Source organism: Zea mays, chromosome 10, assembly GCF_902167145.1.
Source record: "Zea mays cultivar B73 chromosome 10, Zm-B73-REFERENCE-NAM-5.0, whole genome shotgun sequence".
Classification (NCBI taxonomy): domain Eukaryota; kingdom Viridiplantae; phylum Streptophyta; class Magnoliopsida; order Poales; family Poaceae; genus Zea; species Zea mays.
The window spans coordinates 117,372,854-117,389,080 of record NC_050105.1 but is presented as its reverse complement, the minus strand read 5'-3'; the positions used below and the strand labels follow the sequence as shown (position 1 = coordinate 117,389,080).

The 16,227-nt window shown below is 49.3% G+C and overlaps 1 protein-coding gene across 1 annotated transcript; it reads right to left on the bottom strand.

Moving 5' to 3' along the window:
* Nucleotides 1-8,429: 8,429 nt before the first annotated feature.
* LOC100384662 (uncharacterized) lies at nucleotides 8,430-12,164 on the bottom strand. The gene is made up of 3 exons (NM_001177147.2): nucleotides 10,680-12,164; nucleotides 9,867-10,101; nucleotides 8,430-9,746 (listed from the first exon to the last, which is right to left on the bottom strand). Exons 1-3 carry the CDS (start codon nucleotides 11,912-11,914, stop codon nucleotides 8,628-8,630), a joined length of 2,589 nt encoding a protein of 862 aa, NP_001170618.2. The 5' UTR covers nucleotides 11,915-12,164; the 3' UTR covers nucleotides 8,430-8,627.
* Nucleotides 12,165-16,227: the final 4,063 nt, after the last annotated feature.

The window sequence follows — 16,227 nt, the reverse complement described above, 5'->3', positions numbered from 1 at the left end:
TGAAGCCATGGGCACACATCTGAATTTCAGTTCAGCTTATCATCCGCAGACAGATGGCCAGACCGAAAGAACCAATCAAATTCTTGAAGACATGTTGAGGGCCTGTGCGTTGCAAGATCAGTCCGGATGGGACAAGAGATTGCCTTATGCAGAGTTTTCCTATAACAACAGTTACCAGGCCAGTTTGAAGATGTCACCATTTCAGGCGCTCTATGGGAGGAGTTGTAGAACTCCGTTGCAATGGGATCAGCCTGGAGAGAAGCAAGTGTTTGGGCCAGACATTCTACTTGAAGCTGAAGAGAACATCAAGATGGTCCGAGAGAATCTGAAGATAGCGCAATCGAGGCAGCGAAACTATGCAGACACAAGAAGAAGAGAGCTGAGTTTCGAAGTCGGAGACTTTGTCTATCTGAAAGTGTCACCGATCAGAGGAGTCAGAAGGTTCGGAGTCAAAGGCAAGCTAGCACCCCGCTACATTGGTCCGTACCAAATTCTCTCAAGGCGTGGAGAAGTGGCCTATCAGCTCAGTCTGCCAGAGAATTTGTCCGCTGTGCATGATGTCTTTCATGTGTCTCAGTTGAAGAAGTGCTTGCGTGTACCAGAAGAGCAGTTGCCAGTGGAAGGTCTCGAAGTCCAGGAGGACTTGACCTACGTTGAGAAGCCAGTGCAAATCCTTGAGGTTGCAGACAGAGTCACCCGAAGGAAGACCATCAGAATGTGCAAAGTTAGATGGAATCACCATTCAGAGGAAGAAGCAACCTAGGAGCGTGAAGATGATCTGATGGCTAAATACCCTGAGCTCTTTGCTAGCCAACCCTGAATCTCGAGGGCGAGATTCTTTTAAGGGGGATAGGTTTGTAACGCCCTGAATTTGGGGGTAGAATTTTTTCTTCTTTTCTCTCACCAAATTCAGGCGTTATTCTTTCCTTTTTCCCTTTTCTTCTCGCTAAGCCTTGATCCTTTCTAAAAGTTATAGCGAGAATTAGCTCGACATCTTGTGTAACCAAAACCTAGAACTATTTTTGTTTGTTGCATCATGCCGGATTATGCACTCTTTTGTTTGCGGTTGAGTGAAGTGGAGAATTAGGCATATAAGAAAATGTGGAAATTAGAAAAAGAAAAGCCTTTTCTTTTTCTCTCTCCCCCTTCTCCCCTTTTGGCCCAGCCGCCCCTTCCCCTTGGCCCAAGCGGCCCAGCCGCCCCCCCTCCTCTTCATGCGTGGGCCTCGCGGCGGCCCAGCCGCCCCTCCCCCGCCGTGGGCCGTCCTGGCGGCCCAAGCCGCGCCCCCTCCCCCCTTTGGGCCCAGCCGGCTCAACCGCCCCCTCCCCTTTTTTTCTTTTTTCCAAAAATCCCCTCCCCGCGGGCCCCGCCCGTCATCCCCTCTCTCTCTCCCTCTCCCTAACCCTAACCGCCGCCGCCCCTCTCCCTGCCCTAGCGCCACCGCCGCCGCCCCTCACCCCGCCGCCGCCGCGCCGCCCCCGCCTCGGTGAGGCTCTCCCTCCCGCTCCCCTCCTCTCCCTCCCCTCCCTCCTCCTTCCCCCTCCCGCCGGCGCTCTCCCCGCGCCCGGCCGCTCCCGGCCGCGCCCGCCCGGTCGCCCCGGGATCGCCCGCCCGGCTCGGCCCGCGCCCGCTCGGCCCCGCTCCCCAGCGCGCCGCCCCGGGCTCGTGCCCGGCCCCACCGCCTCGAGCTCGCCCGCCCATGGCGTCCGCCCTCTCCGCGCTGCCCTCCGGCGAGCCCGGCCCCGGCAGCCCCGGCTCGGCCGCCCCCGACCCCGGCCGCCCCGCCCCCGACCTCGGCCGGCCCCGCCTCGCCGCGCCCGTCCCCGGCGAGCTCCGCCCCGCCCCGTGCTCGGTCCCCTCCGTCGAGCCCGCCCCTTTCCCGCCCTCGCCCGGCCTCGCTCCGGCGAGCCCGCCCCGCCCCGCCCTTGCCTCGAGCTCGCCGCCCCCGGCTGCGCCCCGCCTCGGCCCCGCCTTGCCCGGCCGCGCCCGGCTCGGCCGCCTCTGACCCCGGCCGCCCTCGGTCGCGCCCGGCTTCGCCCCGGCGGCCCCCCGGCCTCGCCCTGGCCGCCCCCGGCTCGGCCGCCCGCCCCCGTGCCCGACTCGGCCGCGCCGTCCCCGCCCCGGCGTGGTGGTCGGCCGTGTCTTCGCCCTGGCGTGCTTGCCCGCTTGCCCCGCCGTGCCTTGCTCGCGTCGTGACGGCCCCGGCATGGCCTCGAGCTCGGCCCAGCGTGCCCATGGCGCGCGGCCTTGAGCTCGGCTAGCGCACGGCTCCGACGTGCGCACGGCTAGTTCGTGGCGTGTGCGTGCGGCCTCGCGCGCGTGCTCGCGTAGTGCGCATGCCTTGGCACGACCCGTCGTGTCCCCGTCTACCCCCCCCCCCCCCCCGTACCCTATGCGCGCTAATCCCGTTGTTCATATTAATAAGATACGAGTCTCAATTTGGAAATTGGTTACGTTAGTTAATTTGTATAGCAAATCGTCCATCTCGTTCAATGTTAATCTACTAAAAGTGGTCACGTTTACATTAGTGCATGTGGCTAATTCTTTTGTTAGAACCAATTGGAACTAGAACACGTAACGTTTAGTCATTTGTTTACCCGTAGTGCGTCTCGGGCATAAGCTTTAACTCTCGCGAGACCTTTTCCCATTTCTTTCTAACCATGGTGAGTTCATTATCGTATGTGATATTCTATGCATATATACTTTATTTGTTCTCCTGTATGGTATACTGTTTGTTTCCTAATTTGAATGGATGGATGTGTGTGTGCTTGCAATCGCATAGAGAACGATCCGATTGAAGAGCCCAAGGAACTCGCAGGAGAAGCCCCTGAGCAGCAGTCGGTTGGTGGAGGCAAGTGTCCCTTGACCTATCTTTGTCCTATTCATTCTTTAATTCACCTCCCGCTGTACACATGTATACCTAAGGATTGACTAGCTTTTGTTATCCATGTCCTTGTTTACCTATTTGGATTGGATTATTATGGTGTAGCTTTATGCTATTGCTCAAACTCTAATCAATGAACATGATGAGATTATCTATGATACGCTGTTTTCCCTTCTTTTATTATAGTGTTATACTTGTGGTCTTCAAGGGGGCTCGAGCGGTTTCTCGAGTGCCTCTCCGTAAGGACCTGTTCTATGGATGACCGCCCGGGAAAACAGTGCAACCATGAGGGTGGAATGTGGTGCCCTTAGCTGAATAATTAGAGGATCCGGGGTGTAGATCACTTAGCCGTCGTGCCGTCAATGGGGCTCGGTGTATGCGACTCGCTCTACCAAGTTTGGGTTCGCCCCTTGGGGAGGAGTGCGGTGCATTTAGGAAACCTAACGGGTGGCTACAGCCCTGGGGAATCTTTGTAAAGGCTACATAGTGATGCCCTGCTGGGTCACCTTGGTAGTGATCAATGGAGAGTCATGATCTCCGGGCAGAAAGGGAATCACGGCTTGTGGGTAAAGTGCACAACCTCTGCAGAGTGTTTGAAAACTGATATATCAGCCGTGCTCGCGGTTATGAGCGGCCAAGGGAGCTCCAGTGATTAGTGGTACTTGATCAGAGACATTTTGGTTTACAGGTGGCAATGAGACTGATGGTTTTGGTTATGACTATGGTGTTGGTAAGTGGTATTCTTTCTGTTTGGAAAGGGTACATCGGGCTAATAACTTGGGTTAATGCTAAAACCTGGCTTTCTATTAGTAAATAATAATCTGACCAACTAAAAGCAACTGCTTGACTTATCCCCCACATAAAGCTAGTCCACTACAGCCAAACAGGATGCTTGCTGAGTATGTTGATGTGTACTCACCCTTGCTCTACACACCAAACCCCCCCCCCCATCCCCAGGTTGTCAGCATTGCAACCACTGCTTAGGAGAAGATGAAGCCATGGAAGGAGACTTTCAGGAGTTCCAAGACTACGACGAGTTCTAGGCGTGGGTTAGCGGCAACCCCCAGTCGGCTGCCTGTGAAGGCCGCATTTATCTACGTTTCGTTTTCGCACTTTGATTTATTGTAAAGACTATGTGGACGTCTCAGACGTGTGATGTAATCGACTATTATTTCCCTTTTAATACTATTTTGAGCACTGTGTGATGATGTCCATGTTATGTAACTGCTGTGTACGTGAATTACTGATCCTGGCACGTACATGGTTCGCATTCGGTTTGCCTTCTAAAACCGGGCGTGACAAAGCATCTCCACCAACCCAAGATGAGGATCAAGCTCAAGATGATGAGGATCAAGAAGATGAGCCACCTCAAGAGGAGGGCAATGATCAAGGGGGAGATGCCAATGATCAAGACAAGGAAGATGACAAGGGTCCAAGACCACCACACCCAAGAGTCCACCAAGCAATCCAACGAGATCACCCCGTGAACACCATCCTCGGCGACATTCATAAGGGGGTAACCACTCGATCTCGTGTTGCTCACTTTTGTGAACATTACTCTTTTGTTTCCTCTATTGAGCCAAACAAGGTAGAGGAAGCACTTCAAGATTCGGATTGGGTGATGGCGATGCAAGAGGAACTCAACAACTTCACGAGGAATGAGGTATGGCATTTAGTTCCACGTCCTAACCAAAATGTTATAGGAACCAAGTGGGTCTTTCGCAACAAGCAAGATGAGCATGGTGTGGTGACAAGGAACAAAGCTCGACTTGTGGCCAAGGGTTATTCACAAGTCGAAGGTTTGGATTTCGGTGAAACCTATGCACCCGTAGCTAGCCTTGAGTCAATTCGTATATTACTTGCCTATGCTACTTACCATGGCTTTAAGCTTTACCAAATGGACGTGAAAAGTGCCTTCCTCAATGGACCAATCAAGGAGGAGGTCTATGTTGAGCAACCTCCTGGCTTTGAAGATAGTGAGTATCCTAACCATGTCTATAAACTCTCTAAGGCACTTTATGGGCTCAAGCAAGCCCCAAGAACATGGTATGAATGCCTAAGAGATTTCCTTATCGCTAATGGCTTCAAAGTCGGAAAAGCCGATCCTACTCTCTTTACTAAAACACTTGCAAATGATTTGTTTGTATGGCAAATTTATGTTGATGATATCATATTTGGGTCTACTAACGAATCTACATGTGAAGAGTTTAGTAGGATCATGACTCAAAAATTCGAGATGTCAATGATGGGGGAGTTGAAGTATTTCTTAGGATTTCAAGTAAAGCAACTCCAAGAGGGCACCTTCATTAGCCAAACAAAGTACATTCAAGACATACTCACAAAGTTTGGGATGAAGGATGCCAAGCCCATCAAGACACCCATGGGAACTAATGGGCATCTCGACCTCGACACGGGAGGTAAATCCGTAGATCAAAAGGTATACCGGTCGATGATAGGTTCTTTACTCTATTTATGTGCTTCACGACCGGATATTATGCTTTTCGTATGCATGTGTGCAAGATTCCAAGCCAATCCTAAGGAAGTTCACCTTAGGGCCATGAAACGAATCTTGAGATATTTAGTTTATACTCCTAAGTTTGGCCTTTGGTACCCCAGGGGATCCACATTTGATTTAATTGGTTATTACGATGCTGATTGGGCAGGGTGTAAAATTAATAGAAAGAGCACATCAGGGACTTGCCAGTTCTTGGGAAGATCTCTGGTGTCTTGGGCTTCAAAGAAGCAAAATTCTGTGGCTCTTTCTACCGCCGAAGCCGAGTATATTGCCGCAGGCCATTGTTGCGCGCAATTGCTTTGGATGAGACAAACCCTCAGGGACTATGGTTACAAATTAACCAAAGTTCCTCTTCTATGTGATAATGAGAGTGCAATCCGCATGGCGGATAATCCCGTTGAGCATAGCCGCACCAAACACATAGTCATTCGGTATCATTTCTTAAGGGATCACCAACAAAAGGGGGGTATCGAGATTGCATATGTTAATACCAAAGAACAATTAGCCGATATCTTTACCAAGTCATTAGATGAGCAAACATTTACCAAACTTAGGCATGAGCTAAACATTCTTGATTCTAGGAATTTTGATTGATACTTTGTACACATAGCTCATTTATATACCTTTGATCATATCTCTTTCTTTGCTATGACTAATGTGGTTTTTAAGTGTATTTCAAGCTAAGTCATAGATTGAAAGGGAAATGGAGTCTTCGGCGAAGACAAGGCTTCCACTCCACTCCATCGAATTATTCATCCTTCGCCGTCGCTCCACACACGCTCTCTAATTTGGTATAATCTTCACTCATATGCTATTTACCATAAGGGGAAAAAGTAGTTAAAAGGGCTTATATTTCACTCACAAGTATCCGTTTTTTGGCGATTCATGCCAAAGGGGGAGAAAGTATTAGCCCAAAGCAAAAGGACCGCACCACCACCAAATTCAAAATTTTAGTCTCACAATTTGTTTTTAAAGTAGTGTTTTCAAATCGGTATCTTATTATTGATATAATTGAAATACCCCCTTCAAAATTAATATCTAAAACCCTCTTCAACACTAAGAGGAGGATTTCATTAATGGGGAGTTTTGTTTAGTCAAAGGAAAAGCATTTGAAACAGGGGTAGAAAATTTTAAAATCATTTACCTTTGACTACTTTGCAAAAGACTTTGAAAAGAATTTCCAAAACATTTTCAAAACAAAACATGTGGTGCAAGCGTGGTCCAAAATTTTAAATTAGAAGAAAGCCATCCATGCATATCTAGTAGAAATAATTATTGGTTTCATTCCAAGCAACCTTTGCACTTACATTATGCAAACTAGTTCAATTCTGCACTTTTATATTTGCTTTGGTTTGTGTTGGTATCAATCACCAAAACGGGGGAGATTGAAAGGAAAATAGGCTTACACCTTTTCCTAATTGATTTTGGTGGTTGAATTGCCCAACACAAATAATTAAACTAACTAGTTTGCTCTAGACTATAAGTTTTACAGGTGCCAAAGGTTCACAATAAACCAATAAAAAGACCAAGAAAGGGTTCAAACAAAGAGAGCAAAAGACAACTGAAGTGTGCCCTGGTCTGGCGCACCAGACTATCCGGTGTGCCACCGGACAGTGTCCGGTGCACCAGGGAACCCAACTTCGAACGGCTCACCTTCAGGAATTCTAGGAGCCACTCCGCTATAATTCATCGGACTGTTCGGTGTAGCACCGGACTGTCCGGTGTGCCAGCGGAGTAACGGCTACTACAGCGCCAACGGTCGTCTGCAACGGCAGTTAATGCGCTACAGTGCGCGCAGAAATCAGAGCAGAGCCAGAAGGCGCACCGGACAGTCTACAGGACCTGTCCGGTGCACCACCGGACTGTCCGGTGGCGCAGACGTCAGAAGCTCCAACGATCAGAATCCAACGGCCGGGTGACGTGGCTGGCGCACCGGACTGTCCGGTGGCGCACCGGACTGTCCGGTGTGCCATGCGACAGAAGCCCTCACCAACGGTTCTTTTGGTGGTTGGGGCTATAAATACCCCCCAACCACCACACTTCAATGCATCCAAGTTTTCAACCTTCAAACACCTTACAAGAGCTATAGCATTCAATACAAGACACAATCAAAGAGATCAAATTCTCTCCCAAGTACAAAGATCATTCCAATCAAATAGTGACTAGTGAGAGAGAGACTTGTGTTCATTTGAGCTCTTGCGCTTGGATTGCTTTTCTTCTTCATTTTTTCTTGATTCCAACTCAATTGTAACCAAGACAAGAGACACCAATTGTGTGGTGGTCCTTGTGGGGACTTAGTGTCCCGTTTGATTGAGAAGAGAAGCTCACTCGGTCTAAGTGACTGTTTGAGAGAGGGAAAGGGTTGAAAGAGACCCGATCTTTGTGACCACCTCAACGGGGAGTAGGTTTGCAAGAACCGAACTTCGGTAAAACAAATCACCGTGTCATCCGCCTTATTTGCTTGTGATTTGTTTTCGCCCTCTCTTTCGGACTCGAATTTAATTCTAACACTAACCCCGGCTTGTAGTTGTGCTTAAAGTTTGTAAATTTCAGATTCGCCGTATTCACCCCCCTCTAGGCGACTTACAAAAAGGACCTTCCATCTCTATGAATTATTATTTTTATAATTAGCCACCTTCCACGGAATTGTACATGGGCACATGGCAAAACGCCAAATTATGGCCTACCCAATTTGCTCTCGCGGTACCTAAATATATTTGAGTGAGAAGCTCTATATATGCAGTTGGATACTCAAATTTCAGCTGAACTCACTAGTAGAAAATAGCTCAAAAGTTGTGGTAGAGTTTAATTTTTACAGACGGTTTCAGTTATCAAATGCCAGTGTTATTTCTAGTGACGCCACTAGAAATCATATTTCTACATACAGGTCCTTAAAAAACAGCCATTAGAAATCTTGAAATTGCAAGCTTATCTCTAGGTGAAAAAGAAAGAGAGTGAACTTGGCCGGATATGGTACTGCGAATTAGAATCTGCAGGTAAATTTACAGCAGCTGTATGTTTGTCTTTAGTGAAGCCCAAATACACCAGCGATCCAATTCTCTAAAACGAAGACAGCAAAAAAAAAGATAAACCTAAAAAACATGAACTAAAGAAAATGCCAATTAGACTGGATGCCCTATTGCCCATGCAACTAATCTAGGTTCTTATCAGAACTGAGCACGTTGGAACGACCACGGAGCCTTCAACTCCAATGTACACTGTCAGTCACTAGTTGTCCTGTCTTCTGAAGAATAGGGCCCTGTCGACGGCCGTGAGCAGACACTGATCACCGAGACTTGGCTCGTCCGCCTGATCACTCTCCATGTCCACGTTCAAATCTATGCAAGATGGAGACGGCTTGGAAACACCATCTTGGTTGTGTTCATGGTCACCTGCGCGCTCCTCCTTGGCCTCCTCCATCTCTACCTTCACCTTCTTGCTCGGCGGCGAGCAAGCTCTACTAGACCTGCTGTCGCCAAAGCTCTCGCAGCTGAGGATGACGATGGCGTCGCCCACGCCGACCTCTTGACCAGCATGGTTCCGCACCACCCCGCTCTCGATCGCCTCCTTGATGCGGAGCTGGCAGTCCCGGTCAGCCCGCTCGACGTCCTCCATGAATATGACCCGGTGTGGGTTTTCGGAGACAGCCTCGTGCAACCGCTCTAGGTAGTAGGCCGCCGGCTCCTCCTCCGGCATCCGTGGGCGCTTACTACTCCTGTGCCCCTCGGAGGAGCCTGACGAGGCCGGCGGTGGCGACGAGGCGGAGACGACACCGCCAGGCCTGATGGACAAAAAGCTGCTGCGTAACCCGAACACGAGCCTGGCGAGCTCCCTCGCAACCCTCTCCTTGCCGTCGGCGTCGCCTCCGAGGAAGAGCATCCACGTCTCCTCCTTGGCGTCCGCCGACCTGGACTTGTCGCGCCTCTTGGCGATCCCCGACCGGCACTGCAGGACGGCGCTCGCGACCTCGGGGACGATCTCCTTCTGCCACGGCACCTCCTTCTCCAGCGCGCCGCAGAGCAGCTTGAGGTTCTCGGCGTTGAGCTCCTTGAACCTGGCGCGGCACTCCACCTCCACGGAGCCGTTGGAGGCGCCGGAGTCGTGGGACCTGATGCTGGCCTCGCGCTTGGGTCTCCACGGGTGGTGCGCGGCGTCGAGGCCGGCGAGGAGCCACGAGTGGCGAGGCTGCTGCGACTGGCCGCCGCCGTGCTCGTAGGAAGAGATGGAGGAGGCCGGAGACACCGGCGCCGAGAAATGCAGCGTCGTCGTTCGCTGTGACGGCCTGCTGCTGCTGCAGATGGAGCTCCATGTCTTGCCGAGATCATCCGTAAGATGGGTAGCGGGCTCCTGTGTGCGTCGTCAGTTAGGATGGGAAGATTGTAAGAAGTCTGACGTAGTAATTTAGTTTGGTTGTTGGAGAAGGGATTAAATATAATCATGCAATGTGAGCGAACACTTCTGTATTACCTGATGATCACGGCAATGCTGGAGCCAGGAAGGGAGGCTGGACGACGAGACGAACGGCGTCCGAGGCAGCGCCGCCTTCGTCGTCTCGATCCTCGCGGCGGAGCAGTCGCCGCCGCAGCATCTGGAGATCAGCTTGCTGCCGGCCAAAAGCGGCCAGCAAGACGCTGGTCCGTTCCCATCCGTGTCAGATGAGCCCGCTTTCATGGACTGATTGACCGTGCCTAGACCTAGAGCACTGCGGCAGAAAGAACAAACGGGACGGAATAAGATTCCAGTGTCATTCCACGACTCCACATATCCATAGAATCAGCTAGCTGATATGCTAGCTTTGCCGGTGTACGTCCAGTACCACACGCATTGCCTTTGGAGTTTTGTACTTTTTGGCTATAGTAATAAACCAGTTTCTTCTTTTTTTTTGGTATCGGTAAAACCATAGAGCTGACAATATAGTAAGCAAAGTGAAGGCAATATATGCCTGGCTTGTATACAATTTTGAACCCAACCCAAGGGGAGTGCAGTAGAAGAGGGAATGTGAAGGCGACGAGCGAGCGAGCTAGCTAAAGCTGTCCAGAAAAGCACGCAAAAGCTGCAAGCTTTCACTCACACAGTCACACTCATGGAGTCATGGTAGGGAAAAGGGCAGAGCACGTAGTTGCTACTCCTCGTCCTAGCTGCTCAGTTACTTCAGTTACTACGATTTGTTAGTGACATTTCGTTTCGAGTCAGTTCGTTCATCTGACGTGACATTTCTGAACCGGAAAATAAATCTAACAGCTTTGCATCGCAAATAAAAAGATTGCGAATGGGATTCACCTGTCGTCGAAGGCGCAGTTGAGGCTCAGCGCGAGGCTGCCGGCGGGCACGGTGAGCGTCTGGAGCTCCCACAGGCTCTCCAGCGACGGCTGCCCCACCCGACACCTCGTGTAGGCCTGGTACGTCCCGAACCCGAGGAGCCAGCACAGGCTGCCGCCGCCGCCGCTCGCCAGGGCGCGCAGCTCGGTGACGACGTGCTCGACGGAGCAGTAGTAGTACCCTCTCCTCCCGCTCTGGACGACGTGACCCGCCCAGAACTCGGCCGCCCACTTGAGGTCCTCCACGACGAGCACGACGACCTGCCCCCTCCTGCCCCTGACGAGGCACCGCAGCTCGCCAAGCCGCCGCTCGGTCTCCTCCCTCGCCATCTCGCGGAACGACGACACGCGGACGCTGACGACCTGCGCGCCTCGCAGCGCGTCGTGCTTCGCCTCGGCGCTCTTGATCTTGTCCATGGCCGCATGCGCCGTGGCCTCGGCCGCCGCCGCGCTCTCCGCGATGACGACCACCCTCCTCTTGCTCCGCGAGGCCAGGCAGTCCAGGACGGCGGCGACGTCCTCGTCGCGCGCTTGGTGGAGCGGCAGCTTGTTGCCTTTGGCGGCTTCCTGAGGTGGGCTTGCGGTGGCAGCAGAGCTGCTAGGATTAGGGTTTTTGCTGGGAGCGGTGGCCGCGGCCGCGGTGCTTGTTGTGGTGGTGCTGCTGCACACGGCCTGCTCCACGTTGGCCTTCACCTGGGTGCTGGAGAAGCCAGCCTCGCGCATCACGCGGCTGACGCTGGGGTCGTCGAGGATGGACACCACGAGCTGCTCCAGCTCGATCTTGACGGCGAGCACCGGCTGCTGCTGGCTCTCCACGGACCCGCGCCGCTGGTGCGCCTGCGCGCGCTTGAACGCCGCCACGAGCGCGTTGGACAGGGACGGCGGGTAGTAGTGGTGGTGGTGGTGGTGGCCGTGCCCGCCGAGCAGCGGCGACGAGGCGACCGCGGCCGACGCGGGGAGGCGGTTCAGCGCCACGTTGAAGCACAGCTCCAGCGCCTTGCACTGCAGCGGGTGGGAGTGCGAGCGGAGGCACGCCGCGCGCAGCAACCCCGTGGGCGCCGCTAGCATCGCGCTCGCCACGTGTAGCGGCGTCACCTGCGCGTTCCCGCGCCGCCGCGCAAGGCTCACCGCCTGCTTCACCACCGCCGCGGCCTCCGCCGTCAGCGACTGCTGCACCGTGCACCCCCCGGCCCTCATCTCTCCAGCGAGCCACCTATAGCTAGCTGGTAGCTACACCTGCCAAGACAGATTTGATGCAGCAACGACGGCAGTCAGTGCTGAAAGATCCGGTGGCAGTTGCGAGGCTGAACTGAAGACGAGATCAGGGAGATGTGTGCGTAGATATAGAGGGGGTCGATCACTGTAGCTGCAGGTGGCTGCTGCTTTGTATGTTGGTGAGTGTTGCTCATCTTTTGAGCTGCAGGGCCGGCAGTGATGTCTTGAGGTGAAGGATAGATGATTATTTGGGTGTTTGGGTTTGTGCTTTTCTTGTTAGAGAGGTCTGCTGCTGGCTGGGTATACTATTAGTTTTTTTTTTCAGATCCAAAGTGGATTTTGTGGTGGGAAAGACAAAGTGGGTAGAGGTAGAATGCATGTGCTGACAAAGCAGATACAAAGGCGCCTTAGCTTTCCCTCCTCTCTCTCTCTCACTATCTCTCTCCTCCATACCTAGCTCTCACTCTAGTTCAATGACCATGAGAAAGCAGATCATACGGATGTACACAGTAGTATTGCGTATCTTTACGACCAGATTTTGTATGTGATCAGCTACCTCTAAAGAATGACCCCGTGAGAGGCTGAGGTCTAAAATTTATGCAGGAATGCATCAAAGCGAGCAAAGGCGAACATGAAATTTCGAACCTGATGATCTGGAAGGATTCGAACCGGCCGGTGACAAATGTGCATTGACCATTGGATCACTGCTCGCTGATATTAATCTAATTTTTTAGGCTATGGCCAATAGATTGTGTATATGATGGTAGACTACTGCACTGCTTACAGAGTAAACTTCAAAATGAGATACAAAGATGAGGTTATGGCCAACCGATTGTGTATATGACGGTAGACGACTGCACTGCTTACAGAGTAAACTTCAAAATAAGATATAAAGATGAATAAGCTGCTGAATATAGCCTTAGTTCTGTGGCTATTCATATAAAAGTAACATTGGTGTTTAAAAGTATTAAGGATGTGTGCGTGGTCTTCAAGTGTTATGAGTGATTATCAAGAAAATCGATTTTGCTTTAGTGTTGATTAGTCTTAGTGTGAGTTATGGTGTGTGAAACATGTCTCTTAGCCTGTGATGCGCAGGATTAGAAGTCATAGACAATCGACGACAAATGTGAAAGTAAAGTTGGTTCGTGTCCATGGACTGAGAGCGATGAAGAATGGAGGGCGGGGTTTGGAGTAAGTGACTTGAGAAGCCAGAAAACTTACCATGGTGATTGACATCCAGAGACATGGACTGATGCAAGAGTACATGAAGGAGTAGTGTGCTTTGACCAAGTCAACACTATAGTTATATAAGTTAAGTAGAGGAACTAAAGGACTTGGTGATCGGGCAGTCAGGGACTGGCAGTGGCACATGTTGAGATTACGGAGCGAGTGTAGAGGATAGTTTACTCTAGAGTGGTTTGGGCCTCAAAACTTTCGAGGGATGAACCTTGGTTTTGGACTCAAAACCTAATGAAATTCTTGTAGGAACTAGAAACGACACATGGTGTTATTGTAAAGCTTGCATCAAGATAAAGCAAAGTCATGAAAAGCATGTGCCCGTCATATGCAAAGATCTCATGATTGACCATTTTGCCCATGGGTTTACGTGGCTTAGCCTAAAATATCTAGTGGCTTTATAAATGAAATCCCCAAACCATTCTCTCTGTAGCATTTGAGTTTTCCATCTTCAAGTTTAGTTTTTCTCTTCCTCTATTTTTTATGTTGAGTGGGATCCAAAGATTTAGATCTGAAATTTATAATATTATCATTTATGAAACTCTAGCAAAGTGTCTTCCCTCTACTAGGTTTGAATCAAAGGAATCTTTGTTTTGAAATTTGGTGCTCTTAATTTTGCATTTGATTTGAATTACACTTATTGTTTCTTTCTCTTTCAGTCTCCATTCTTAGTTCTTTTGTTGGATCTTTCATATCTAAGCTCTTGGCAACTTTTGGATTAGATCAAAATGTGCAATCATGTCTAAGAATTACTCCTAGTAAGTGATTTTGGTAGATTCAACTCGAGCAGGACAATTCATTATTTTGAACATTTTTTAGAAAACCCCAAACAAAAAATGTTGTTTCTTCGATTCCTAGAGTCTCCTTATCTTTGGACTTCAAATTTTTATGGATGCATTAGAAATGTGTGTTGAAAATTCTAGCTCAATTGGACAATGCATTAGAAACGTTTGATCTAGTTTTGCCTTTTTCTTTTGTTCGGGTTGTTGTACACATGTCATGCGACACTGATTGTTGCTACATTTTTGTACTTCATAGTTTCTTTTGCTATGTTTCTTTCACTATTTTAAGCACACCTTATCACTAGTTGACATGTGTGTTGCTCATGTGAGTGTTGGCTCTTTTGGTTTTTGGAGGGTTCTCGAATTATTTGGGATCCAAGACAAAATCATGTTGAACTAAAAAATATTGGCTCTCATATTTACCCAATCTATTCACTTTACATGACCCTTTCAATTGGTATTAAATCAGGTTAAGGATCAATCCACCTTAAATGGTTCATGATCTTCAAGGACAACATGGAGTGCGATAGTGGTAAACCACCACTTTTTGATGGATCCAACTACTCATATTAGAAGATACAAATGTCCATGTATTTCTAGAGCATAAATCTAAATTTTTGTGAGATTTGGTTGGACATGGACTATGTGACCTTAGGCACTTGTATTGGTCATGATTAAATTAACCAACACGACGCTGGCAGTAAGGCCCCAAACGCTTTTTTGCTTGCCTCTTAATTTTTGAGTATGAGTGGGTGTCTCATCTCAATATGGCTCATGAGATTTGGTCGACCCTCAAGAAATACCATGAGGGATCCTCATGTAAAAACCAAACTCTAAGATGCATCGATATGAGTATGAGAACTTTTTTCAGTCGACCGAGAGTTTGTTAACTTGATGTTTTCTCGCTTCTAGGCCATCATGAACGAGATGCGAGCAAAAATTGTTGATACCCTATGTTGATTATGAGAATCCTCTCAAGCTGATATATGCCCTAAATCAGATGGTTTGGGAGGTGAAGATATTGACCATCATTGGACATGCCAACTTTGAGACCCTCACCACAGATGAGATATTCAACATGCTCAAGTCCACTTAGATGAAGACTAGACTAGGCTCAATTTTGAGAATAATTCTGCACTAACAATGGCCCTTTTCTTTGGACTAGGTGGGTCTTTGGATAACTCCTCACCTACTTTGTTTGTTTTGCATTCTTTTGTTTCCATCATATAGGTGCAAGTTGAGGTGCTTGGTGACAACGAGCTTGCCATGGTCACTAGCAAGTTCATGAGGTTTCACAACAACCTCAAAATCAAAATTAGGGTGGGAAAAAGAAGGGGTGCTTCAACTATAGAGATCCCAACGACTTCATCGCCAGTTATACCAAGATGAATGGTAAGCATGAATTTGGCAAGCACAAGAGAACACAGGAGTACACCTCTGATAAGCACAAGTCTAGGGGAGGTTTGACAAGGAAACACTCAAGAAGAAATATCACTAAAAGGCCAAGGCTCAGGAATGTGCTTTCTTCGCCTTCCTTAGTGACCTCAATGATGACTCATGCGATGGTGGCACCACTTCCTAGAGAAACGACGAGGCTTAGAGTAAGGTGAAGGATAAGCTAAATGGAATCTACTTCTTTGTTGACATTGCTAAGGGAGGACTCTACACCATGACAGTGGATAACAAGATGACAAGCGGGAATGGCTATGACTATGAGAGCGAGGATGACTCTGACCCCAAGATATCACTTTTCACTGATGAGATTGCCACTTTGAATTCCACTTTTCTTAGCTAGGACAAATTGTTTAAGCATGTTTTTGTGAGAGGAATGAATTAGAGACTGCGCTTAGAGAACTTGAGTTTATTAGGGCATCGATAGTGACCAATGGGACGAGGCATGATAGTTGCATGGTGCACATGTCAAACATAGCCACCCTACAAACCAAGTATGCCTTTTTGCTTGATGTGTATGATAAGGTTAAGTCTAAGCCTAGTTCGTTGGGTGCTTGTAAGTCATGTCTTGCTTTGTAGTTTGAGCTAGCAAAGAAGAATGCTAGGATATCTTTGTTTGAGAAAGCTAGCTCAGATACTATATCTACTACCAAGTGTGCACTTTGTGAGGGATTAGTGCTAGAGACTGGTCCTACTAACTTGACAAGATGAAATACAAGGAGGAAAACACATACCCTTGGACCATCTTGCGTTGGGTGCCTTCTAGTGAACCATAGTTGAGCATGATAGTGAACCAGTTCAAGCAAGGAACTAGTGGACCAAGTG

Excerpts from the sequence above, each read along its gene's own strand:
- LOC100384662 (NM_001177147.2), bottom strand. The coding sequence starts at position 11,914 with ATGAGGGCCGGGGGGTGCACGGTGCAGCAGTCGCTGACGGCGGAGGCC. Across the intron at positions 10,102-10,679 it reads AACTGCGCCTTCGACGACAG|TGCTCTAGGTCTAGGCACGG; the intron begins GTGAATCCCATT and ends TTTCTGCCGCAG. Across the intron at positions 9,747-9,866 it reads AGCATTGCCGTGATCATCAG|GAGCCCGCTACCCATCTTAC; the intron begins GTAATACAGAAG and ends CGACGCACACAG.